This window comes from Ochotona princeps, chromosome 15 (genome assembly GCF_030435755.1).
Source record: "Ochotona princeps isolate mOchPri1 chromosome 15, mOchPri1.hap1, whole genome shotgun sequence".
Classification (NCBI taxonomy): Eukaryota; Metazoa; Chordata; class Mammalia; order Lagomorpha; family Ochotonidae; genus Ochotona; species Ochotona princeps.
Window position 1 is genome coordinate 25,594,410 of NC_080846.1, and position 25,280 is coordinate 25,619,689.

The window sequence follows — 25,280 nt, forward strand, 5'->3', positions numbered from 1 at the left end:
TTAAGCAGCTGTATGATTCTTTTTAAATATATATTCATTTGAAAGGCTTGATTACACAGAGGGTGAGGCAGTGCTCAGCCTGCTGATTCACTCCAGATGACTGCAGGGCAGGGCTGTGCCAGAGGCACAGGTACTTGGGCCATCTTTCACTTGAGCAGGGAGCTGGATCAGAAGTAGAGCAGCCAGGACTGCACTGATGCCTTTATGGCCTGCTGAGGTTGTAGGTAGTGGCTTAGCCTGCTACTCTGCAATGCTGGTCCTGATTGTTTTCATCTGTAGACATGTCAGTCTGTTTTTCTAAAGGAAGTTAACTACATTACTACTACTATTATATTTTTATCATTATTTTTCATGATACAGTTTTGTAGGAAGGGATCCTCCTCCCCCCACTTCCACTCCATTTTCCCTGGCTGTCATTTCCTCTCCATATTATCACAGCAGTATGGTCCTTTAGTAAGTTACAGGTGTAATGTTCTGATATTTAAGTGTATCGTGGCTTTAACTACAGTAGTATTACAGAATTAAATATTCACATGCTTTTTCTTTAATACACAGAAAGCAGGGTACATCATAAAATCAAGATTGTTTCATTTTGCTTATGTGCTGTTTTTTTCTCCCCAGTCCTAAAGGGAGCTGAATAAGTATTTAAAAATCTCAACATAGCAAAGTAGAGAAGGAGGTGATCGTGAAGGGAATATATGAACAATAGAAGAGAGCAAAGAATAACAGCATGTGTTCATTTCAATAGCAGTGAATAGAGAAACTTACTTTCTGTTTCTGAAGGAGTTAAGAGATTAAACAGTATTTTTAAAAGAATTTATTTATTTGGAGGGCAGATTTTACACACACACACACACACACACACACACATACGTCTTCCATCCACAAGTTCTCTCAGCAAATGGCTGCAATAGCCAGAGTTGATCTGAAGCTGGGAGCCAGGAGCTTTGTCCCAGGTTACCCACATGGGTGCAGGGTCCCAAGGACTTGAGTCATCCTCTGCTGCTTTGCCAGACCATGAACAGTAGCTGAACTGCAAGTGAAACAGATGGGATAGAACTGGTACCCTATGGGATTCTGGTGCTGGCAGGCCAAGAATTAGTGTGCTGTGCCATTGCACTGACCTCAACGATAGTTTTCTGATAGTTGGGATAAATGAGGCTTGCCTTTGAGATCTTGTTTCCATCTAAACTTCATCCATTGCCCTTACCCCCATCAATTGTATCCTCTGTACGTCTCAAGTATAGTGAAGTCAAATGCTAGAATCAGGTGCACCAGGGTTGAAACCTTTTTTAATGGATTTAGAATGGATTTACCAATGCAGGTGTGGAAATTATATATTCATAGACAGCAACAGAAACTACAGGTTGCAGATGTTCTGAAATAGAATGTATTTCTGTGAGAAGGCATGATTAATTAATTATTTTGTAGCAATAATAACAGTCATAAAAGATAGACAATTTCAATTTTATGGCAAATCATTCAACATGAAAAAGTCCTTTTGAATTTCATTTTTCTGGTAATTAATTTTATTTTAATATTTATGTGGTTAAAAGCAATGCAAGTCCGTGTGGGTCTCTGATTAGGGTGGAGAGAGTTGAGATGTGGAGGAATACAGGGGGGACAAATAGTTAATCTTTCTCCGTTGTCTGCAATGGATGAAGGGGAGTTAATTACCCAGGGATGGGGGGCAGTCATTTGAGGATGCCTTAGAGACTCTGTGGGGGGAAGGGTGTTCCCAGGGTGTTACTTGTGTGGTTTTGCTGATTCTGAGATATTGTTGGCTTCATTGCACCAGGGTTGAGAAAATCTTTCCAAAGTCTATTGGTTGGACAGGTCCACCAGAGTGCATCCATAGGCCCAGGAACATGCTGTGAAGCTTGGCCAGGAGAGTGTTGTAACCCGTTCCACTTTCTGTCCTCTGATGAGGCAGTTAGCATCTCCTGCTAGCTTAAATGAGCTAGTTGGCTGTCTTGTTACCCTGTGTGTGTCTGGGCATACTGTCTACTGCACAGGCGTCAGCAACTGAACAGACCCAGTCCTAACACATGCACTCCAAATTTGGACCACATATCTTGTGATTTTCCCTCTGGCTGGAGTCAGACTAGTGATCTAGTTAGGGAGTCCCCCAAGAAACCTTGTCTGTGGTGACCTCGGACTTGACTTGTTCAGTCTGTCACCTGCACCAGCCACTGCACATGCCGATGGATGCTGCTGCCTGGACAGTTTTGCCCCCAGCCCCTCCTCTTGCGTCCACTGATGCACCAGGGTTTAAACCTTAACTCCTAGTTACTGACTGCTTGAGGCTAAATTGATGTCTCTCTGTCTGTAACATAGGAATAAGAGCTATTTTAAAGCCAGGATTAACCAGATTAATTGGATGTGCTTATGTAAATATAAGCAAAGCTATTCATTCCCAGCGCTTGACCTTGGCAGTTGGTCCAGCTGCCTTCACCTGTTTCAGTAACATTTTAACCCTTGCCTCTAGCCTGTCTTCCCTAGCAGAGTCCTTAATTGCACTGGGAATCATTTCTCTAAGGACTAAATTATAATATGCTTCTGGAAGGTAGATGTGCCTCATTTCTTCAGGGTCAACTCTCAGCAACATTTTCTGGGATAAGTACAGCTTTTAATGGTCTGTCGTGATCTGCCTCTCCCACCTGAATTTCTGTCACTCTTTGATGTCTGTACTGTCAGATCCATGTTCCCTCACTGTCCCAAAGCTGTTTCTCTGTCTTGTCCATCTGTTAGACTCCTCTTTAGCTCTTAAAGCCGAGCATATCTCTCACTTCTGGAGAAGTAAGTACTTTCTCGGGGAAAGCCATCACTTAGTAGCTCCTGTCGGGCTGTGAATGGTCTCTTCCATTTGTGCCTGTGTTAGAGCTTTGAGAGAAAATGCATTTGATTTCCCCTTTCAATTACTGATTTGTCGAGCTACTAGATTTCATCTGAGCTGTATGTATGTTCATATATATACACACATACATACAGATCAAATATATATACACACACCCGTTTTATTCACATCTTTCAGATATTTAATTTTAGCAAGAGTTCACCTCAGTTTCTTGTAATAGGGATGCTATTTATGTTATAACCGTTTGGAATTGGACAGTTCATTTCAGTTACAAAAGGATTGTAGAAGTTTGTAGGGTTTTTCTAGCTACTTATTGGATGAGTTAATAGCTATGAAATTCTTAACACTACCGACATAATTAATTTTAAGTAAAGATCATCCTCTGTGCTGTGATAATACTTTCTGAAAGAAAAATTAACAATAAATGCATTTATTAGGATTCTGAAGCAAATAGCTTTGATTAATTTTTTTTCTTGTCAGTGAAAATCAGCTTTTGTTCTCAGCTTGAGTAATAAGGCAGGCTAAGTTGTGTGAATAATTCATGTATAAGAATTTAAGTAGGTTGTATGGTAATGATTCTTGACAAGTTTAGTTTCTTTGGATAATTTGAAATTCTATTTGAATCATTCATTGCTTAATGCAACACTACTGCTTAGAAATAATAGATTTTACTCATACAGATGCTTTATGGGATAATTCCTAAGGCATCCATATATTTTAGGAGTAAAAGAATTTCATACCAGTGAGAGGGAGCTCATTACCAGCACATTTTTAGAAATTTCACCAACAGGGAAAAAAATAGACTAAATTTATTCTTAAAAATAATCTTTTTCAGGAGTGCCTGACTTGGATTTAAACCTTGTTTATATGCATCTCCCAAGTTGAAAACACTGTAGGTAGATGAGTTGCTCAGTTCTTTCCTGGGCCCCGCACGGCAGCAAACGCAGGGATACCACATGGGTGCCGTTTTGTGTCCTGGCTGCTCTACTTCCCATCCATCCAGCTCCCTGCCTATGGCCTGGGAAGGCAGTCGAGGATGGCCTAAAGCTTTGGGATTCTGTACCGCATTGGGATGCCTGAAGAAGCTCCTGGCTCCTGTTTCGGATCAGCTCAGCTCTGGACATTGCAGCTACTTGGGGAGTGAACCAGTAGATGGAAGATCTTTCATCTCTTTATGAATCTACCTTCTCAGTAAAAATAAATAAGATTTTTATTAAAAAAAAGTGTTGGTCTAAGTTCTGTAGTCACTTGCTTTAATTTTCATCCTGCTAGGAAGAAAACCAAGGCACAGATTGCTAGATAGAGTGTCTAGGCACCCACAACTCCAAGAGTTTGGCAGAAGCGGGAGTCCAGCGTGCCTGGCCTTGAGGCTCCTTGCTCCTGTTTGGATCCTCACTCCAGCTGAGGCAGTGTTTCTGTTTTCCCTGGATAGCCTTCTTCCCAACCTTCCACTGCCTGGCAGTCCTCTTGCCTTGCATCCGGCTTATTGCTGGTGTCTTGTCTTTGGCTTTATTCAGGGCATCCTTTGCTTCATTTGCCTCTGCTGGGCGATCTGTTAGTAATATGCTTTACATCTTCTGTGGCATTTTCCCACTGTATCATTGCTTTTGTCAGTTTCTCCTAATATTTTCAGGCAGTTTGAACACAGAGCAGCTTGTGCGACTCTACCCAGAGCCTCGCACTTGCTGAGTGGCTGAAATGCCATGTTTATGGAGAGGAAAGATAGTGTCTTTTACAGAGATGATGCGTTTTCATTCACCATGATGAGAAGCAGTTTCCCAGAACAGGCCTGCAGAGGAGTAGGAAGGCGGTCCTAGTCGCAGTAATGCTTCCTGGTGGTGAAGGGCTTGGTGGTACTTCTGGCTGTCCCAAGCTGCAGTTTGCTCAACCTTACGTGGACTGGAACTATACCTCATATTTAGTTAAATGCTCAGCGGATGTTGGCTTTTATCGTTGTGGAAGATGCCACCTAAAGCTTCCCCGTGTGGTTGGGACTGTTACTCCTCATGCTTTGTCCCTTCCCTTGGATTGATTTGAAGCAAATCCAAGCCATTTTTATTTCATATGTAAGTACTTCATGAGGTATTTTTAAAAGATAAGATGTTTTTACTCCATCGCTATAATTAAATTTTACCCCTCCAAGTTGATCACTAATAACATAATGTAAAAAAAGATTTATTTTATTTAAAGGCAGAGAACGAGATCTTGTGTCTGCCCGTTAAAGGCTGGCTCTAAACAGAGGCTGCTGCAGCTTTTCTGCCATCTCTCCACGCTGGCTCCAACACTGATTGTTTTTCACAGTTGGTGTCGGACTATATTTAATTGTATCTGAATTCTCTCTTTAGTATCTGTAAATTCTGTGTACCTAATTTTAAAAAATTTGTCTTCCTTTCATTTTGAAAGGCAAATACACAGAGATAGAGAAAAATATCTTATATTCATCATTTCACTCCCCTAATGCCTGCAACAGCCAATGTTGGGAGCCAGGAACTTGGGCTTGGTCACCCACACATAGCCATTGAAGCTATCACTACTGCCCCCTCAAACTGCGTAATTCAGTGGGCTGGATTGGAAACAGTATGGAACTCAAATCGGGCACTCTGATATGGGGATAGTAGCCTTCCAAGTAGGATCTTAACTGCTGACCCAATGTCTGCCCACCCTTTTCCCTTTTACAATCTGTGTATTGGGAAAAATGGTGATTTGTTCATGAGTATTCTCCAAAGTCTAGATTTTACAGTTTGAATCTGTGTTTCTCTCTCGTTTTTTTTTTTTTTAAATTACTTCTTTTTATTGGAAAGGCAGATATACAGAGAGGAGGAAAGACAAATAGGAAGATCTTCCGTCTGATGGTTCACTCCCCAAGTAGCCGCAACGGCTGGAGCTGAGCCGATCTGAAGCCAGGAGCCAGAAGCCTCTTCCGGTCTCCCATGTAGGTGCAGGGTCCCAAAGTTTTAGGCCATCCTTGACTGCTTTCCCGGCCCACAGGCAGGGAGCTGGATGGGAAGCAGGACTGCCAGGATTAGAACCAGTGCCCATATGGGACTTTGACACATTCAAGGTGAGGACCTTAACTGCTATGCTGTTGTGCCAGACCCTCTCTCTTCTGTTTGTACTACAAGCTAATGGGGACTTAGAGGAGGATTGTTTTTCCTTCTTAGTGGGCCAAGAATGAATCTTTATTTACCACATAGCACACACCACATAACCCCTTTTTATTATAGGATGTCATAAATGGTCTGTTCTGTTGGCCGTGTGTTTGATCTGTTAGCCATGAAGTTCCTCATTACCTTGTCGTTTCAGTGCCTGTCAACAATTATTATCCACACTGATTATTTCATTAGGATTACAAAGTTATATTTGTTAAGTGTGACTCTTCTAAAAATAACATTTTCTGTTGAACTTTTTAGTTCTGTGTTGTGAAGGAAGGGCAGAGTGAATACTTCATTCTTTTGTTAACAAAGTTTGAAAATAATGAATTCCTTTCATAGCACTGATCAAAAGGGAGACAAGTGAGTTTTTTTCAATATTGTTAGGAACTCATGTGTTTAAAGATATTTGGCTTTTGGTTCTTTGTAGGTGCTGTGCTTTCTGATGTTAATGTCGTCTGATCTTTAGTGTGTAGGAATCCTTGGCCTGTCACTGCTGCAGTTGTTGATGGCTCACATCTGGATATGATATTTATTTTATTTTCATTACAAAGTCAGCTATACAGGGAGGAGGAGAGACAGAGAGGAAGATCTTCCATCTGATGATTCACTCCTCAAGTGCTGCCCCGATCTGATCTTGATCCAGGAGCCAGGAGCTGTTCCGGGTCTCCCACACGAGTACAAGCTCCCAAGGCTTTGGGCCATCCTCGACTGCTTTCCCAGGCCACAAGCAGGGAGCTGGATGGGAAGTGGAGCTGCCAGGGTTAGAACTGGTGCCCATATGGGATCCTGGTGAGTTCAAGGCAAGGACTTTAGCCACTATGCCACGGTGCCGGGCCCACACACACAGACTCAAGCTCCAGCTCCTGGCTCACCACTCTGCCTCCTTTGATCCTAAGCTGAGGCTGCACTGTTGTCTGTACAACCCATTTTCCACTTCCGTTTCAAGCAGTTCCCAGGATTAGGGAGACACCAGATTTCCTATACAACTGGGTTGTTAGTGGTACTGATCTTGCAGGAACCTGCTGGTGCTTAGGTCTGACTTGGAGGATGCCAAAGTCAGTATTATTTTCCCTGTGGGACTAGTGCAATGCACTGAGCTCAGTGAATTCACTCCCAGCTCAGCACATGTGCAGCTAACTGTTGTTCCTGCAGTCTTAAAGCTTTTGCCACACTGTACAAAATGGCACCTGATATGCCACTGTTGGAGTTCTGGATCTGTTGGCCTTTTGGTCTGGGGCTACCTGGCCTGATTTTGATTGGAACTTATAGGATGCCGTGTTGGTGCAATATACTGAGCCAGAAATAAGTTAATTCCCAGCTTAGTGTATGCATGGTACTGTACCATAGCCTTTGCCTCCATTCACAAAATGGTGCCTTTTGTGGCTTCTGTCGTTTGACATCATTTAATTATTACATAGCTATCCTTTTTAAAAATCTCTTTTACTGTAAGCTGATAATCTAAAATGGACTGTTAAACACATTTTATAACTTACACATGTTTCTTTATAGTTTCAAGGTCAGTGTCTAAAACTGCTGTCTGCCTCTTGCTTTAGCAGGTTATTTTATGATGAGGCTTTTGCTATGGCTGATGACCCCTTGGAAGGCTTCCATGAAGTAAACCTTGCCTCACCTACTTCCCCGGACCTTCTCAGTGTGTATGAGCCGGGAACCCAAGAACAGACTACCTCGCCAAGTGTCATCTACCGGCCATACCCTTCAGCTTTATGCTCTGCTCCTATCCAGGCCAATGCATTGGATGCTTCTGACCTGCCTACACAACCTGTGTATTCATCCCCCAGACGTTTAAGTTGTGCAGAAATCGCTGGTGTCAGGTAAGAGGCAATCAAAATGTTAGTTTAGGCTGTTGTTTTATAAAGTTTGCTTGGTTACTTCAGCTAAATTGAGTACTAGGAGTTTGTCCATGTAGAGCAAAGACATGTTAATGTTCTAGAGCAGAAGTTGGCAAACTTCACGTAAAGGGCCCAAGAGTGAATGTTTGAGGGTGTGAAAGCAGCTGTAGACAATGTGTGAGTATTGCTGTGTGCTAGTAAACTTACTTGCGGGGAGACAGTTTTGAATTCCTTACCTTGAAATACTTTTGATTTCTTCTCAGCCACTTGAAACGCAAAATCTCCTTTGCTGTCAGCCTTTATGAACACAGGTGGCCAGCATGGTTTAGCCTGCAGGCCACAGCGTGCTAACTTTTGTGATTAAGTAGCACCATCCAGTGGAACTTTGGAGGTGGTGAAAATGTTCTGTTTCTGTGCTAATATGAGTGATAGCCATTAACCAAGTATGGCTTTTGAGTGCTTGAAATGTAGCTGGTGTGGTGGGGTGAGTGGCATTCAATAAATGTAGAGGCTGTAACATTAAGAGTGCAATTATGTTAGTTCTTCTGAGCTTATCCTGATGTTTTCTGAAGTTTTTCCCTTTTTTTATAGTGTTCATGTTACCGACCCAGCATCTTGTTCTACCTCTGGAGTCACAGCGGGGTTAACTAAGTTCACCGCGAGGAAGGACAGCTGTACTGCAGAGAGGGAGTTTTTACAGGGTGCCACTGTAACGGATGCTTGTGATGGCAGTGATGATATCTTTGGGTTGAGTATTGATAGCCTGTCTCGTTTACGAAGCCCCTCTGTTTTGGAAGTTAGAGAAAAGGGCTATGAAAGATTAAAAGAAGAACTTGCAAAAGCTCAGAGGGTAAGAAATAATACTTATTTTATGATTTTGTGGGTTGTCATAGAAGTTGCCATTTCTCCATGGGTGGGGCAACTCAAATGAAATCATTCTGGTTCTACCCATGGCTTTCCCATGCGCCCAGCCTCTCAGCTCCTGTCGGGCCACATTTAGGACCTGTGAAACGAACTGGTGGGTAAATCTCATCTAAGAATACTAATTGGGAAAATGAGATTCTGAAATTCTTCTGTGTTCCATGCATCGCCTGCTCCCTGTCTCGCTCCTTTGCTGCAGTTAGTGGGTTATGAGTCTCTGTCAGGTTTTTTTCCTCATTACTTGCAGTCATTCAGTCTAAGTCTTTTTTTTTTTTTTTGAGTTGTTTTACTATTATTATTACCACTTTTGTTTTCCAGTTGAATTCAGATATTTTCTGTATTTTCCTTGTAGGTTTATGGATAAAGTATTCTGTTTTCCTTTTGGTCTTTAAATTTCTACTAGTGATTTCCAAATTTGTGGCCATATGTTAGTGTTTTTCTCAGATAGTAATTGAATTTCAAGGGGAAATTCATGGCATAGAAAGAGGAAATAGGAAAAGTCTCAAATGAGCGATGTTAACATCCACTTTAAGAATCTAATAAAGCAACAAGGAATTAAGATACTAGCAGAAATTGTGAAAACAGAAAAAATTTTAAAGAGTGAAATAAAGTGCAGTTAAAAGTTGATAAGCCTCTGGCCAGATTAACAAAAAGGAAGGATAGAAAACCTAGATTATCAATCGCAGAAATGAAATGGAGTATTATTGCTGATTTCAAAATGAACAATAATGGAATAATATAATTGACATTTAGAAAATTGAGATGATAGGGCAAACACTGCAGTTGTTAATTCCAGTGTTCTGTCATTTCACCAGTATTCATCCACTCCTGCCGTTTCTCTACCATACATGTCTCTGAAGAGTAACATATTTGTTTTTTTTTAAATCACCAGTGGCTAATGCAGTATAGTACAGTATGTCTTTGTCGGTGGTTCACTAAGCAGTCAGGAAGACATGTTAACACTATTTTTGGTCAAAATGTTTTATTGGGAAGAAAAAAATGGCCTTTTAAGTCTTCTCTCAAAGGAAGGAAATACTGTGAGATGTGCTTGCATTACTTCATGTAATTTGGTATAGACTCCTGTCTGAATACATGATATTCTAATGAGATCCCAGATTATATGAAGGTAAACTATTTTAATACATAATGGAGTTATACATATGATGTAATATGTCCATTTCTGAGAATATACTGTGATGATTTACTGATCAGATGGCTAATCTCAGTTGAGTTAGATTTCTTTTGGAATCTTTTATTTGCTATATTTAGAAGAATTGTTGAGATTACTGAAATGTTAATGATTTGTGAACATATATATGGCAAATTTTATATAATGAAGAGTACAAAACAGTATTTTTACTTAGATTTCAAGGATTGAAAGACTCTTGAACGTGAGAAAATTTCCTGAATTATAGCAGTTTGTCAATCAGAACTGTGTCATTAGCTATTTTCTTTTTTGTGATTATTTTGAGAGACCAGAAAATTGCTGTTTTGCTATTTTATATCCTTTTTCTTTACCTTATTTGTGTCTTTCTATTTAAAATCAATTTCTTTTACACAGTGTATAATTGTTTTTCTTGATTATCTTAATCTCTGCCTTTTAATTGGTGTGGTTAGACCATTTATATTTAATGTGATATTGATATGGTTTAATTCAAATCTACCATCTTATTACTTATTTTCTATTTGTAACATCTATTCCTCTGGTCTCCTTTTCTTTCTTTTATGATCTCTTGAATTAATTACATATTTTTATGATTTATCAGTGGGCTTATTAATGATGGCTTCAGGATTTATAGTATCTAACTTATCATTATGTAGTATTCAGTATTGGTGCATTAGCTCACATACAGTAATGGAAGAACCTTATACAAATGTATTTCTGTTTTTCCCTCTTTAGTTTTTTTATCATGGTTATCTTGTTTTAATTCTGCATGTATTTTAAACTTCACAATGCATCCTTACTAATTTTTTTATAAATAATTTAAATATTAAGAAAAATTGTATTTCTCACCAAAATGCCTAGGTAGCTACCCTTTTTGGCACTCTTCATCCCTTCTGTGGATCCAGATTTTCCAGCTGATACTGTTTTCCTTCTGCTTTAAGGCAGATGTTAAATGTTTGTTGTACATGTGTGATGGGGACCAATTATTTTAGCTTTTGCATACCAGCCGAAGTTTCCTTTGATTTTTTTGAGACGTTTTTAGTGAGTGGGACATTTTAGTGTGCTATTTTTCCCTCCGCCCTGTCAGTGCTAAGGATGTTGTTTCAGTAGCATTGTTTCTCACAGGAAATTGCTCTTACCCTTTCCTTTGCTCTTCTGTAGATGTTGTTTTTTCTGTGTGCCTGTTCATTGTTGGCTTTGAGCAATTTGGCTATGATCTATACTGGTGTGATTTTCTTTAGGATTCTTGTGCCTGGGATTTGTTGAACTTAAATCTATAAGTTGTTAATTTTTGTAAAATTTGGGTCATTTTTGGTCATTTTTTTCCCCAAAAGATTTACATTCCTCCTGCATGTCTCTCTTCCTTCTGGATTTCTAAACTATTAGTATGCTTAAAATTATCTACAGTTTATGGATATTTGTTAAAATTTTAAACCCTTTTTCTCCATGTTTCTTTGAGAGTTTCTGTGCTGTGTCTTCTGTGTTACTGGTCTTGTCTTCTTCAGCGTCTAATCTGTGAGTTGTCCTGTGCAGTACAATTTTTAATCCAGATGTGGTGGATGCCCCAGGAAAAAATAATGCCAGAAAGTTAGGTGAAAAGCCTTGACTGTCAGGCTGAGAAATCCTAACTGGCTGGTTAGATGTATTTGAAAAGCATCTAGTGATAGATTTTCAGGATTGCTTTGTGTCTTTCATGACTTCACAGCTCCTTTCTTCCTAACACTGACTGATATTCCTGGGTCTGAATGAACTATAGTTGGTTGCTTGTTTACTCGCTGAAAGACATCTTGGTTGCTTCCAGCTTTTGGTAGTTATAAAGCTGCTGTAAGTGTCCCTTTTCAGGTTTTGTGTGGGCATTTCAACCTGGGTAAATGTTTGAGTATGGTTGCTGGAAGAAAGAATGCTCTGCTTTGTAAGAAACTACTAACCTGTCTTTCAACGTGGCTGTACCATTTTCATTCCCACGATCAGTGAACATGAAAGCTCTGTCGTTCCCCATCTTTGGCAGTGTTTGATGTTGTCCATGTCCTTGATTTTGGCCATTTTCTCAGATGTATGGTGGCATCTTGTTTTTAATATGATGTAGTACATTTTTAATATGCCTGTCGTCTGTACATCTCCTTTGATGAAGTGTCTGGTTTGATCTTTGACCTATTTTTAAAAAATATTTATTTTTATTGGAAAGGTAGATTTACAGAGAAAAAGAGAGACAGAAAGAAAGATGTTTCCATCTGCTGGTTCACTCCTCAGGTAGCCAGACCTGAGCCAATCCAAAGCCAGGAGCCAGGAGCTTCTTCTAGGTCTCCCACGCGGGTGCAGAGTCCCAAGGATTTGGGCCGTCCTCGACTGCTTTTCCAGGCCACAAGCAGGGAGCTGGATCACAAAAGTAAAGCAGCTGGGATATGAACCGGCAGCCATGTGGGATCCTGTGCATGCAAGGCGAGGACGTTAGCCATTAGGCTACCACACTGGGCCCTGGCCTGTTTCTAAATTGAATTGTTCTTAGTATTGAGCTTAACAAGTCTTTGAGGGAATGCTTATCAGATATATCATTTGTAAGTATTTCCTCTCAGCCTGTGGTTTGCTTCTCATGCTCTTTAACATTCCCACTTTTTAACTGAAGTTCTGCAGCTAGTTATACTTCCTTCTCACTGCCAGTCTTTAATGTGAAAACTTTTTCAGTGTGTTCGCTTTTCTGTTATCTGAGACTCACTCTGTATTTCATTAGTCAGGCATTCTCATGGGATAGATGTTTTCTAAGGTCTTATGGGCTTTTAGCTCATTGTCACCTTATACTTGAAGAACCCTTTGGATTTAAAATATTCAGTTCAAATTATTTTTCCTGTGACTGTCTTGTTTTCTGGCATAAAACATTGCTGTTTTAGTTTACTATCAATCTGATTTGTTTCACTTGTAGGTGATGTGTTTTGTGTGTGTGTGTTATTACTTTTAAAAACTGACTTAGCGTATTTGTTCTTGTTTTTAATGTTTAAATGACTTGGATTTCCCAGGTCAGTGAGGAAGACCTAGAAGGTCTTGGGAAGGAGTAGATGAAGTAGTGACTGTGCTGTTTAAGCGTGAAGGACTTTGCCCTCTGTTGTTATTGGTGTGTCTGCAGCTTGCCTGTCTCCTTCCCTGTTCCTGTCTTTCAGAAGTGAGCCTTTTTCATGAAGGTCTTGGTCTTCTGGTGCCTCATTTCTGAGAATGTCACAGTACTAGCATCAGATACTTCCTCTTCATGGTACTTTCTTGATCTGTTTCCTCTGGAGTCTTGCGATCACCCCTTTTCAGCTCTCCTCTCTCTACCCTGTTCTCACCATATCCATTGTTTCTGGCCTGTGAGTTGGTTTCAGATTCCAGCAGTTTTTTTTTTTTTTTTTTTTTAAGCTATAGTGGGGACACTCCTTTGGAGAGGGGCTCTTTGCTGAGTACTTACTCCCGAGGTGTCTGAGAGCTGACAGTTTCATGGCACTGTTACTGCTTGCAGGGGGTTTTGATATTCACCTGTAGCTCAAGCCCTTCGGAACCTGGTTGTTTCCCTCCAAGGATCGTGTCCTGCACTTCTGGAGTGACTGTTCAGAGTCTGGCTTCTGAGTCGCCTTTCGCTGCCTGCAGTTCCTTTGTGTGCAGAGGCCGACTCTGTACTGTTCGCAGCTTGGCCACAGTCTTTTATAATCTGGGGCTTATAAAGATTTTCTTATATCCAGTTTTTCTTTTTAAAGATTTATTTGTTTAAAAGGCAGAGTACAAAGGGAGGGACGAGAGAGTCGTTCCACTTTCCAGCAGAGAGCAGGAGTTGTTTTGGGGTAGTTAAAAGCCCCATGATAGGGTGGGTGTTTGGCACTGTGGGTTAAGAGGCTGCTTGGGACTCATGCTCCCATATTGAAATGTCAGAGTTTTGAGTCCCATTTTTCCTCCTGATTCCAGTTGCCTACTGATGTGCACCCTGAGAGGCAGTAGGTTATGGCTGGAGTTCATGGTTGCACACCACTCATCTGGCTCCTGGCTTCTGGCCCCTGGCTCTTGCAATCATTTGGAGAATTAATTGGTGGATGGGACTTCTTTGCCTCTCTGTCTGTCTATCTTTCAAACAGATTCCAGATAATTTAAACCAACAACAAAGCATTATGCTGCTATTGCAATCACAACATGATTAACTCATTTTAGTAGTGTAAATGTTGTTGGGGGAAAATTTTTTTAAACTCTATATTTGAAATGTTAATTAAGAGGCACTTTAGCAAATAAAATTGCTAACCCTAACCCTAAGTCTACTAACTCTAACACTAAGCTAAGCCTAATCCTAACCCTAAGCCTAACCACAAGTCTTCCCTAAGCCTAAGCATAACTCTAACCCTAACCTAACCTAAGCCTCACCCTAAGCCAAACTCTAACCATAAGCACCACCCGAACAGTAACGCTAACAAAAAACCTAACTTAACCCTAACCCTAACCCTCAGCCTAACCCTAACCCTAACAATAACCCGAAGTCTAAGCATAACCCTAAATCTAACCCTAAATCGAAGCCTAACCCTAGCGCTAACCTTAAACATAACCCTAACCCGAAGCCTACCCCTAAACCTAATCCAAAGCCTAGGCCTAGGCCTAGGCCTAACCCTAACCCAACCATAACCCTAAATCTAATCCTAAAACTAATCCAAAGCCTAAGCCTAACCGTAGCACCAACCCTAACCCTAAGCCTAATCCCAACCCTAACCCTAACCCAACCCTAAGCCCAGGCTTAACCCTAACCGTAACAGTAAAGGTAACCCTAACCCTAACCCTAATCCCAACTCTAACCCTAACCCTACCCTAAGCCATGCTTAACCCTTAATGTAACAGTAAAGGTAACCCTAAGCCTAACCCAAAGCTTAACCCTAGCCTAACCCTCACACTAACCGTAAGCATAGGCCTAACCCTAAACCTAACCCTCATGCTAACCCTAAACCTAAACCTAATCCTATCCCGAGGCCTAACCCGAATCTTGAGGCTAACCCTAAGTCTAGGCCTAACCATAAGCCTAAGCTTAAACCTAATCCTAACCCTAACACTAAACCTAACTCCCTAAGACTAACCCCTAACCCTTCCTTAAACATAACCCTAAGCCTAACCCTAACTGTTAATCTAACCCTAACCTAAGCCTAACCCTAAACCTAAGTGTGACCCTAAGCCTAAACCTGACCCTAACCAAAAGCTTAAGCCTAAGCCTAAATCTAACCCTAACCCTTAGCCTATGCCCAACTCTAAACCTAAGCCTAACCCTAAGTCTAACCCCAATTCTAACCCTTACCCTAACCTTAACCCCTAACAATAAGCCTAAATCTAAGCCTAACTCTAACCCTAAGATAACCAAACCCTAACTCTTAGCCTAGGCCTAACTTTAACCTTAAACTAACACTAACCCTAACCCTACCCCTAAACCTAACCCTAAGCCCAGGCTTAACCCTAACCATAACCCCAACCCTATCCCTAACTTTAAGCCTATGGATAAGCCTAAACCTAACCCTAACCCTAATTCTAACCCTAAGCCTCACACTGAACCTCACCCTCACCCTAATCCTAAGCTTAAACCGAACGCTAACCCTAAGCCTAAACATAACTCTCTCACCAAAACCCTTACCCTAACCCTAAGTCTAAATCTAACCCTAAGCTTAACCCTGTCCGTAACCCTAACCATTAGTCTCACACCAAGTCTAACCCTATCCCGAACCCTAAGCCTAACGGTAACCCTTTCCCTAACCTGATGCCTAACCCTAAGCCTACCCCAACCCTAACCCCTACCCTAGGTGTAACCCTAACCCTAACCTTAAGCCTAAGCCTAACTCTAACTCTAACCCCAGCCCTAAACTTAACTCTAAGCCGAACCCTAAGCCTAACGGTACCCCTAACCCTTACCTGATGACTAACCCTAAGCCTACCCCAACCCTAACCCCTACCCTAGATGTAACCCTAACCCTAACCTTAAGCCTAAGCCTAACTCTAACCCCAGCCCTAAACCTAACTCTAAGCCGAACCCTAACCCTAACCCTAAGCCTAATCTTAACCCTAACCCTAACTGTGGTTACTCTTACCCTTATCCTTACCTTAACCTTAACCCTAACCCTAATAACCAGTACCAACCCTAAGCCTACATTTAAGTGCCATTATTATTTAAAAAATGATTTGTAAGCATATATATTGTGTAAATGTGGAATGTCATTTCTTTGTCAGTAGTATTATTTAGGTTTGAATGCTAAAGGGCATTGTTTACCTGTGTTTATAGTGTTAATGGGTTTATCTTCCTAGAGGAAATTTTAGATTAATTACTGTATGGTACTTAAAGCTATCTATAAAGTTTTAAAATTAAACATGAAAAAAACTGATTTTTGGTGAAATTAATAAGGATAATGACGAAATTGTTTTCTTGATGAAAGTAATGTTTATATAACAGTTAAGGGGAATTATGAAATAATTTTATTATAGATTTTTAAATATATGTTTATATATAATCTTTGGATATTTTATGAACAAGTGTGAGAATTTAATATATTGTGAAAACTTAATACGTTAGTTGGGATTATTTGTAACTTTAGACCTAACTAATATCCCTCCATTATAGCACATACTAGATAAACATTTTCAATATGAATATAAAGATGAGACAGTATTGATATTTTGTAATTTTATTAATTAAAGATCATATAGTTTGCTGAATCTAACTTTCAACTATGAAGATCCAAAATAAAATTATTAATTTTTCATAGGAACTGAAGTTAAAAGATGAAGAATGTGAGAGGCTTTCAAAAGTACGAGATCAACTTGGACAGGAATTGGAAGAACTCACAGCTAGTCTATTTGAGGTTGGTCTGTTTACATCTTGGCCAACAATAGAATCTTGATTTTTCAATATTGATAGTGTTAATTTTTGAGGGAATCTTGAAAAGGATATACTTAGCTTTTTGCTGATTTCTAAGTTCTGTATAGAAACAACAACAACAACAAAATCTCTAGGACATGTGGAGTCTGCATCTCAGAGCTGTGTGAAAAGACCGGCACTCTGGTCTGCCAGTATTAGGTTGTTGAAGAATGTATGTGTGGGAAGGAGGTGACTTTCAGGTTTGGGTTTTATTGTGTTAAACGTTTATGGGCCGCTTTAGGGGATATGACAAACCCTCAAGTTAAGTCACTGCACATCTTGGGATTGTGTGAGCAACGTTAGTAGGCATCCCTCTCTTACTCCAGCTAGGTACCAAGTGCAGTGGTTGTCAGTGGGACTGTCATCACACTGCACGACATTCAGCATCCTTAGTGGGTTAACAGGATTCTGCAGAGGAACAAGCAGTAATGTCACCTACGGAGAGAGACAGAGGGAGCCCATGTGAGAGGCACTCATTAACAAAGAGTTAGTTCACCTGATTATGGAGACTGGTAGGACCCAGGAGCTGCAGTGTGTTGGCAAGGTGAGTTGGCAAGTTGGAGACCCAGAAAGGCTGAGGTGATATCATCTTAGTTGAGTTTAAAATCCTGAGAACCAAGTCTGAAGGGGCAGAATTTTCCTACTCAGGGAAGGCTAGTTTTCTTTCATTCTGTTTAGGCCTTCAGATGAAAGGGTGGAGGAGGGAAGCCTGCTCCCACCATTTCGGTTTTACTCACTTTACTGATTGTCAGGCTCACCCAAAAACACCTGTGCAGAAACCCCCCCCCCCCCGGAGAAAGTTTCAGTATATACTTCCCACCCTGTGATCCTGTCACATGGACACATACAGATAACCATTGCACTAGACTGCCTAGAAGGTGCTGGTCTCATTGCCTGATGGCTTTGTTGACTGTGGCATTCTCTAGTGATGAGGAGAGGGTGGTACTTCTGTGGTTAGGAACTTTTGTCATGAAGTGTCTTCTGTGGTTTAAGACCTTGAGTCTTTGGAATGTCCTTATCAAAAACACTGATGTGTTGTTGAATGGCTAATGCCATTATCATTTAGCAGTACTTTCTTTTCTTTAAGTATTACTTTAAAACTTATATTTTAGTAAAAAAAAAACTTAGGGAAAATTATGTTATCTTCTAAAATTTTGTTTTATGCGACATTGGTTTCCATTTTAGAGATATTGCCCATTTGTCTTGCCTGGTGTAATCCTAAAGTGTATTCTTTTCAGATAATGTTTTTCATCTTAATATGTAGTCACTAATTGTAATGGTGGTCATAAACTATCAAGTGTATATCCACAGAGTTTATAATTTCAGTAACTTGCAATGCATATGTTTAGATATGTAAGGGTTTCTGTGACCCCTCTGTTTCATACCCTTTTACTTTCTCCTGTTATTTTGGGACCATATTTCCTCATGATTTTTTTTCAAAGATTTATTTTTATTGGAAGGACAAATTTACAGAGAGTAGGAGAGATAGAATATCTTCATCAGCTGTTTCACTCCCCAAATAGCCACAGCAGCTGAAGTTGAATCAATCAGGAGCTTCCTCCTGCTTTCCCACATGGGTGCGGGGTCCCATGGACATTTGGGTTGTCCTCCATTGCTTTTCCAGGCCATCAGCATGGATCTGGAGTAGAAGGCAGGACCCAAATTGTGCCTGTATGGGATGCCAGCATTTGAAGGTGGAGGATGAGCCAGTTGAACCAACGTGCCAGACCCCTCATGAATGGTTTTTTTTTTATTATTATTGTTTGATGATACAGTTCCATAGGCTCTAGGAGTTCCCTAACCTCCTCCCCAAGTCCACCCCCTCTCCCTCACTGATCTTCCCTATATTATTATAATAGTATACTTCTTCATAAATAGTTGTAAGTCCATTGTCTAGGGAAACCGCAGAGGTGTGGGAAGGCTTGTCCTGAGCCAGGAGAACTTGAGAGACAGAACAAGAGGCGCAAAGGAAGGGGCGAGACCGGAAATCCCAAAAGGCCATTACATAAGGCATTTCTTTTTTTTTTTTTTTTTTTTTTAAAGATTTTATTATTATTGGAAAGCCGGATATACAGAGAGGAGGAGAGACAGAGAGGAAGATCTTCCATCCGATGATTCACTCCCCAAGTGAGCCGCAACAGCCGGTGCACACCGATCCGATGCCGGGAACCAGGAACCTCCTCCAGGTCTCCCACGTGGGTGCAGTGTCCCAATGCATTGGGCCGTCCTCAACTGCCTTCCCAGGCCACAAGCAGGGAGCTGGATGGGAAGTGGAGCTGCCGGGATTAGAACCGGCGCCCACATGGGATCCCAGGGCGTTCAAGGCGAGGACTTTAGCCGCTAGGCCACGCCGCCGGGCCCTACATAAGGCATTTCAAACCATTTGCCATTGTAGCTATGTGAGGATATCAAAAGTAAATGTGCCGGGCCCGGCGGCGTGGCCTAGTGGCTAAAGTCTTTGCCTTGAACGCGCTGGGATCCCATATGGGCGCCGGTTCTAATCCCGGCAGCTCCACTTCCCATCCAGCTCCCTGCTTGTGGCCTGGGAAGGCAGTTGAGGACGGCCCAATGCATTGGGACACTGCACCCGCGTGGGAGACCTGGAAGAGGTTCCAGGTTCCCGGCTTCAGATAGGCGCACACCGGCCCATTGCGGCTCACTTGGGGGAGTGAATCATCGCACGGAAGATCTTCCTCTCTGTCTCTCCTCCTCTCTCTATATATCTGACTTTGTAATAAAAATAAATCTTTAATTTAAACAAAAAATTAAATGTGCCCTCCGCTGGCCGCTTTGAATTCTTGTCTAGTGAATATTGAGGCCACTCCACAGTCGAGTAAAAAACAGGACACTTGCAGCGGAGGTCCCAGCCCAGACCCAGGATTTTGAAACTGGCCAGTAGACACCCTAACGGAGTCTTGGGGTCATAGGCTGTTGCCCATTCTGTCCTGAGTGCCTCAGCACTAGTTTGGATATGAGGAAGGCGTCCCTGCCTAGGAATGTGAACTAGGCAGAAACCTGATTCTCGGGTTTGAAAGGTGGGTCAGTGAAAGAGATGTCTCACATCACTGGAGGCCCCGAGATGGAGGGACCAACATGAGAGGGATGTCTCCTTGCTCACAGAGGGTCTTGCCAAAGGAGGACTGGTGTCATATGACTCCGAGGTCCTGAACTGTGAGGACTTTTGGGACAGGAGGGGCTAGGCGGAGGGACTTAGCTTTCTCAAGTCTGTCGGTCCTGTGGCAGGCAGAGATCTCCGAAGTCAGGGAGGAGGAAGCCTCAACCCTTTGGATGGTAGGTGGGTTAATGACCCCCTCCTCCCACTTCCCAGTCAGGGAGCCAAAATGTCAGGTTTGCTGACCACCAGAGAAAGAAAGGCCTCAGTCAACTGTTGGAAAGAAGCCTTTATTGGGGGTAGGAAAGTCTGTTTTTGGGCCTTTCCTCTGCACAGCGGAGATGCAGAGAGAAAGCAGGAGGCACAGACGCAAAGGTGCATAAAGATGCATGCAGGAGGCTTTTATACTCCTGACATGGGAGCAGGTGCCCCTGTGGCTCTTCTTAGGAAAAGAAGTGCCAGCCAGAGTTTGTCATTGGTCCTCCAGAGCTCCCTGGCGCTGATGACGTGCCAGATTTACGCCACCATTTCTGGGTCTGGCCAGAGGTCCGAGTGACCTGTAGGGTGGACACAGACTCCACCCACCTCGGTGACCATGGAAACCATCAGAAAAGATTATGAACAATGCTTTTCTAATACTCATTACTGACCCTTGCATTGAATATAATGAACATAGTAAGTGGCAGCTCTGTTTCCAGCCTTGGGCAGCAAGGGAATTGAGGCCTCCCTGCTTCATCTAGTTGGCAGACAGGAAAGTCTTGTGATGATCCCTCAGAAGATCACGTAGACTGTCTCCAGGCCCTTGGGTCATGGGCCTGGGCTGATAGATGCTGAACTTTTCAGTTCTGTACCTGACCTGCCAACAAAAATCTGAGCATGTTTTATAATATCACAAACATTTTTTATTCTCCCAGAAACATTTACACACAGAGACACACAAATAGACATATCTCATATATATTTAGTGAGAAGAATGTGATTACATATGTTACTTCATTTTTAGAAATCTTGTTTTACCAATTTACGATTCATATGGAGCTCTGAGTTCCTTTTTAAAAATGAGTTGGTAGGCTTGTTTTGGTAGCACTTGTGCTTAAAATTAGTTGCAGTGTTGTTGATAACTTACAGATATGTTAGTCTAGTATAAGAAGTATTTTTTTCCATACATTAATTAATTATGTTTTATTGTTGATTCTGTTGCAAGTGAAATTTTTTCTCAGAAAGCTCTTTAATAAATTTGTCTTTATACTAACAAATTTCTTGTTAATTAGATTAATCAGATATTGCATTTAAACGAAGGAATCTTGACTTCATTTGAACTGTAATATTGCAACTAGGTGGAGGAATCCACCATGGGGGGAGGGCACGGGGAGGGGATGGAGAAATCCCAGAGCCTAAGAAACTGTGTCACATAATGCGACGTAATTAATAAAAAAAAGCCTGTTAAAAAAAAAGATTGCATTTAGGCATCATTTTTTGCAAAAGAAGGAAAGATACTATGTATTTGAATCACTACTAACCAGACTGTTCTCAAAGTTTGTAAATATATATATGAACATCTAGAACTGGGGGGATTTGAAAACTACCATTGAGGGGCAAAAGTAGTCCGTATTTTTGGACAGCCTGTGAATTAAGGATGGCTTTACAGTTTTAAATGGAGAACAAGCAGAAGATTAATTAGTGACATATTAGAATTTTAACACTAGTATAGGAGTTAGGCAAATAGGAAGATGATTACAACCACAAACGTTTGCCAGTGGAATCACAATATAGAAAGAAGGGAAGTTGAATGTCAGTTTTATAAAGTGCATGGCTGTGGATGGAAGCAAAGTGTAGAGTGTATGCCATTGAAGTTAAGTTCTTATCAGGTTAGAATAGCCTTCTGTAATCGTGGATCCTGTGGTCAACACGTATGTCCCCCACCCCCAAATGTATAGTAGACATACCAAAAAAAAGTAGAGTACTTCCCCTCCCCTCCAAAAAAACCACAAACAAAAAAGCAAGGCATTAAAATTAAAAAACAGGCAGAAAGAGATGAACAAAATGGCAAAAATAAGTCATTACCTTTCAGTAATTATTTAAAATATAAATAAACTAAATTCCCCAAAAAAGACACAGTAAGTAGATGATTTAAAAATAAGTTTTTTAAAAAAAATAATAGAAAATAAAAAAGCCTTAAAAAAACCACTGACAAGTAAACTTGAGTTTCTAATCAGAAACTTCCCAACAGGGTCTGGAGGAGCCTGGGTTTCTTGGCCCAGGTCACTGGGCTCACCTGTTCGTGGATGCTGTATCCATGCCCCAGGGTTGGGAGTTATAGAGGGGCCCAGATCACTGGGCCCACCTGTGTGGTGGATGCTGGGTCCATGAGCCCCAGGGGTGGAGGAGTTCAGCGGGTCCTGGGTCACATGGCCAGAGGCTTGGGCCCGCCTGCATGGCAAGTGCTGGATCCATGACCCCAGCGGTGGCGAGTCCAGCTTGGCCCAGTTTGCCTGGCTCAGCTCCATGAGCCTACCTAGGAGAACTGGTTCTCCTCAGTCTGAAAAATGGACTGCTGGATGGCAGATCATCATGCTCATAGAAGACATGGTAGCCTGTTGGGGCCTGTAGAGGACATCTGGTATGATAGAAGAGAAACGAGGATAGAACATATGGACAACTACCTCAGCCAAACAGTGACAGCAAATATCTGGGTGAATGGAGACTATAAGGTCGACTGTGTCAGCCAGTGGACATTGGAAGGGATTCCTCATCCATAGATCAGCGAGATCCACAGCATTTTAGAACTATTGCATATCTGGGCAGAACCTTCTGAGCATTTGCCACGTACTGACCCTGGGTTGATATCGGGTGACCTTTCCACATCCTTGGGTACTGGGATGGTTGGGAGGCTGAATATGGCCTATCCCCTTATCTCCCCTCCACCCCCAGAAATGGGAAGAGAAATAGAAAGTTTGGAAACAATGATCACACCTACTTCTCCCTAACCCTAGATCCTGCCCACCATGATCAACTATGTATACATCATCTAAAATGATTTAAAAAAAAAAGAAAAAGAAAAAAACCCTTCCCAACAGAGAAGAGACAGATGACTCAGATGGCTTCACAGCTGAATTCTGCCAGACTTTTGTAGCGGAATTATACAATTGTTTCTTTAATACTTCCAAAAATAGAAGAGAAGACCCCTCCAAATTCATCTTACAAAGCCAGCATCATCCCATTATCAAGCCAGCAAAAATATATAAGCTCGAGACCCCTTGTACAAATATTAGCCAACAGAATCAAATGTCATATTAAAAGGATTGCATACAATGATGAAATGGCATTTACTCTGGGATGCAAAATGTTTCAACACAAGCAAATCAACCACTGTTACATAACAAATTAATAGACATAAAGCACGTGATATTCACAATAAAAACAAAAAGCATTAAAAAAAATTCAATATGGGACTCAGCGTGGTAGTCAAGTGTCTAAAGTCCTTGTCTTGCATTCACTGGGATCCCATATGGGAATCAATTTGTGTCCCGGCTGCTCCACTTCCATCTAACTCCCTGCTTGTGGCTTGGGAATGCACTAAGGATGGCCTAGGCCTTGAGACCTTGCACCCATGTGGGAGACTCAAAACAGACTCCTGGCTCCTGGCTTTGGATTGGCTCAGTTCCAGCTGTTGTGGCCACTTGGGGAGTGAACCAGTGGATGGAAGATCTTTTTATCTCACCTTCTCTCTGTAATCTGTCTTTCCAGTGAAAATAAGTAAATCTTTAAAAATAATTCAACATGATAAAGTTGAAACTAAGAAGGAAAATAAAGCTCAGCACACATGAATATAATATGTGAAAATAGAACACTGTATTCAATGAGAGAAAACTTTGCTCTAAGATCTGGTGCAAGGAATGGATGCTTATTCTCTCCACCTCCACTCAGCATAGTACTGGAATTCTCAGGCAGAGAAATTAGACAAGGAAAAGAAAGACAAGGTAACCAACTTGAAAAAGTTGTAGAAGAATGATCTCTGCTTGGGAATGATGTGTTCATGTATTTAGAAACTCTTAAGGTTTCAGCAAAACATAAAAAAGTTGACAAATGAATTTAGAAAAGTTGCAGGACACAAATGTCAGTAGCATTTCACACACCAAACAAGGAGCTGATAGTGAAATTAAGAAAATATCTTTTTCAAAGCATAAAAAGATCTAGAAATAAAAAGGTGGAAGACTTTTGAACTAAGACACAGATATGTGGAAAGGCATCTTATGACACAGATTGAAAGAATTACTGTATTTAAAATGTCCATTTGAAAGAGATCTACAGATACAGTGTAATCTATCAGAATTCCAATTGCGTGCTTTACACAAATAGGAAAAAAAAAATCCTGAAATTGCCAGGGACCCACCCCACAGAGGATCTGAACAGCTACATCAATCTTGTTGAAGAAAAAATAAATCTAGATTTGTAGCACTTCTGGATTCCAAAATACATTATGAAGCCACCATAATGAAAACAGTGTGACAGTGATGAAAAAACAAACATAAAGATCAGTGGAATAGAATAAAGAGCCTACAAATAATTTCAGTACTTATAGCCGATTGATCTTTAATAAGGATACCAACAACGCACATTATGGAAAGGATTGTCCTTTCAATAATTAATGCTAGAAAAATTGGATATGCGTATGTAGATGATGATTGGCCTTTATTTTATTCCATAATAAAATTAAATAAGATTAAAGACTTACATCTAAGACTTGAAGCCGTTAAAAACTAGAAGAAACATGAAAACCTTGATAGCCTCTGGGCAATGACTTTTAAAATATCAAAAGGAAAAACATAAGTGGGATTACATGAGAGCAAAACTGCTGCACAGCAGTCAACAACATGAAAAGATAACTCGAATGGGAGTAAATGTTTGTAAACCTGTATATGATAAAAGGTTAATATTCAAAATAAAAGGAAGTCTGTGAAAATAGAAATGTAGATAACCAAATTAAAAACTGAACTAAGGACCTGAGCAGTCATTTCTCTGAGAAGTCATACTGCTGACCAACAGAAACATTGCTCAGCATCATTAGTTATCAGGTGAATGCAAATCAGAACCCTAAAGGGATATCACATCATGCCTGTAAAAACATGAATGGTAGCAAGTGTAGACAAGGATGTAGAGTAAAGGAACTCTTGGACTTTGTTAATAGAAATGCAAATTGATACAATCATGATACAATCATTCTGCAAAACGGTGTGGGAGTTCCTTTTCCAAAAATTACAAATAGAATTACTGTAAAACCCAACAGTTCCATCTCTGAATATGTGTGTCTATTTGTGAGTGTGTATATCC

The 25,280-nt window shown here is 41.0% G+C and overlaps 1 protein-coding gene across 3 annotated transcripts in view; it reads left to right on the top strand.

The window, feature by feature from the left end:
- Positions 1-25,280, top strand: part of RAB3IP (RAB3A interacting protein) — a 48,961-nt gene that overhangs the window by 9,486 nt on the left and 14,195 nt on the right. For 2 of the 3 annotated variants that reach the window (XM_058673491.1, XM_004583020.3), the window contains 3 exons: positions 7,566-7,841; positions 8,451-8,709; positions 16,686-16,781. In XM_058673491.1, coding sequence (XP_058529474.1) covers positions 7,566-7,841; positions 8,451-8,709; positions 16,686-16,781 — 631 coding nt within the window. The remainder of the gene's footprint in view (positions 1-7,565; positions 7,842-8,450; positions 8,710-16,685; positions 16,782-25,280) is intronic. The other variant, XM_058673492.1, reaches the window with a different exon arrangement.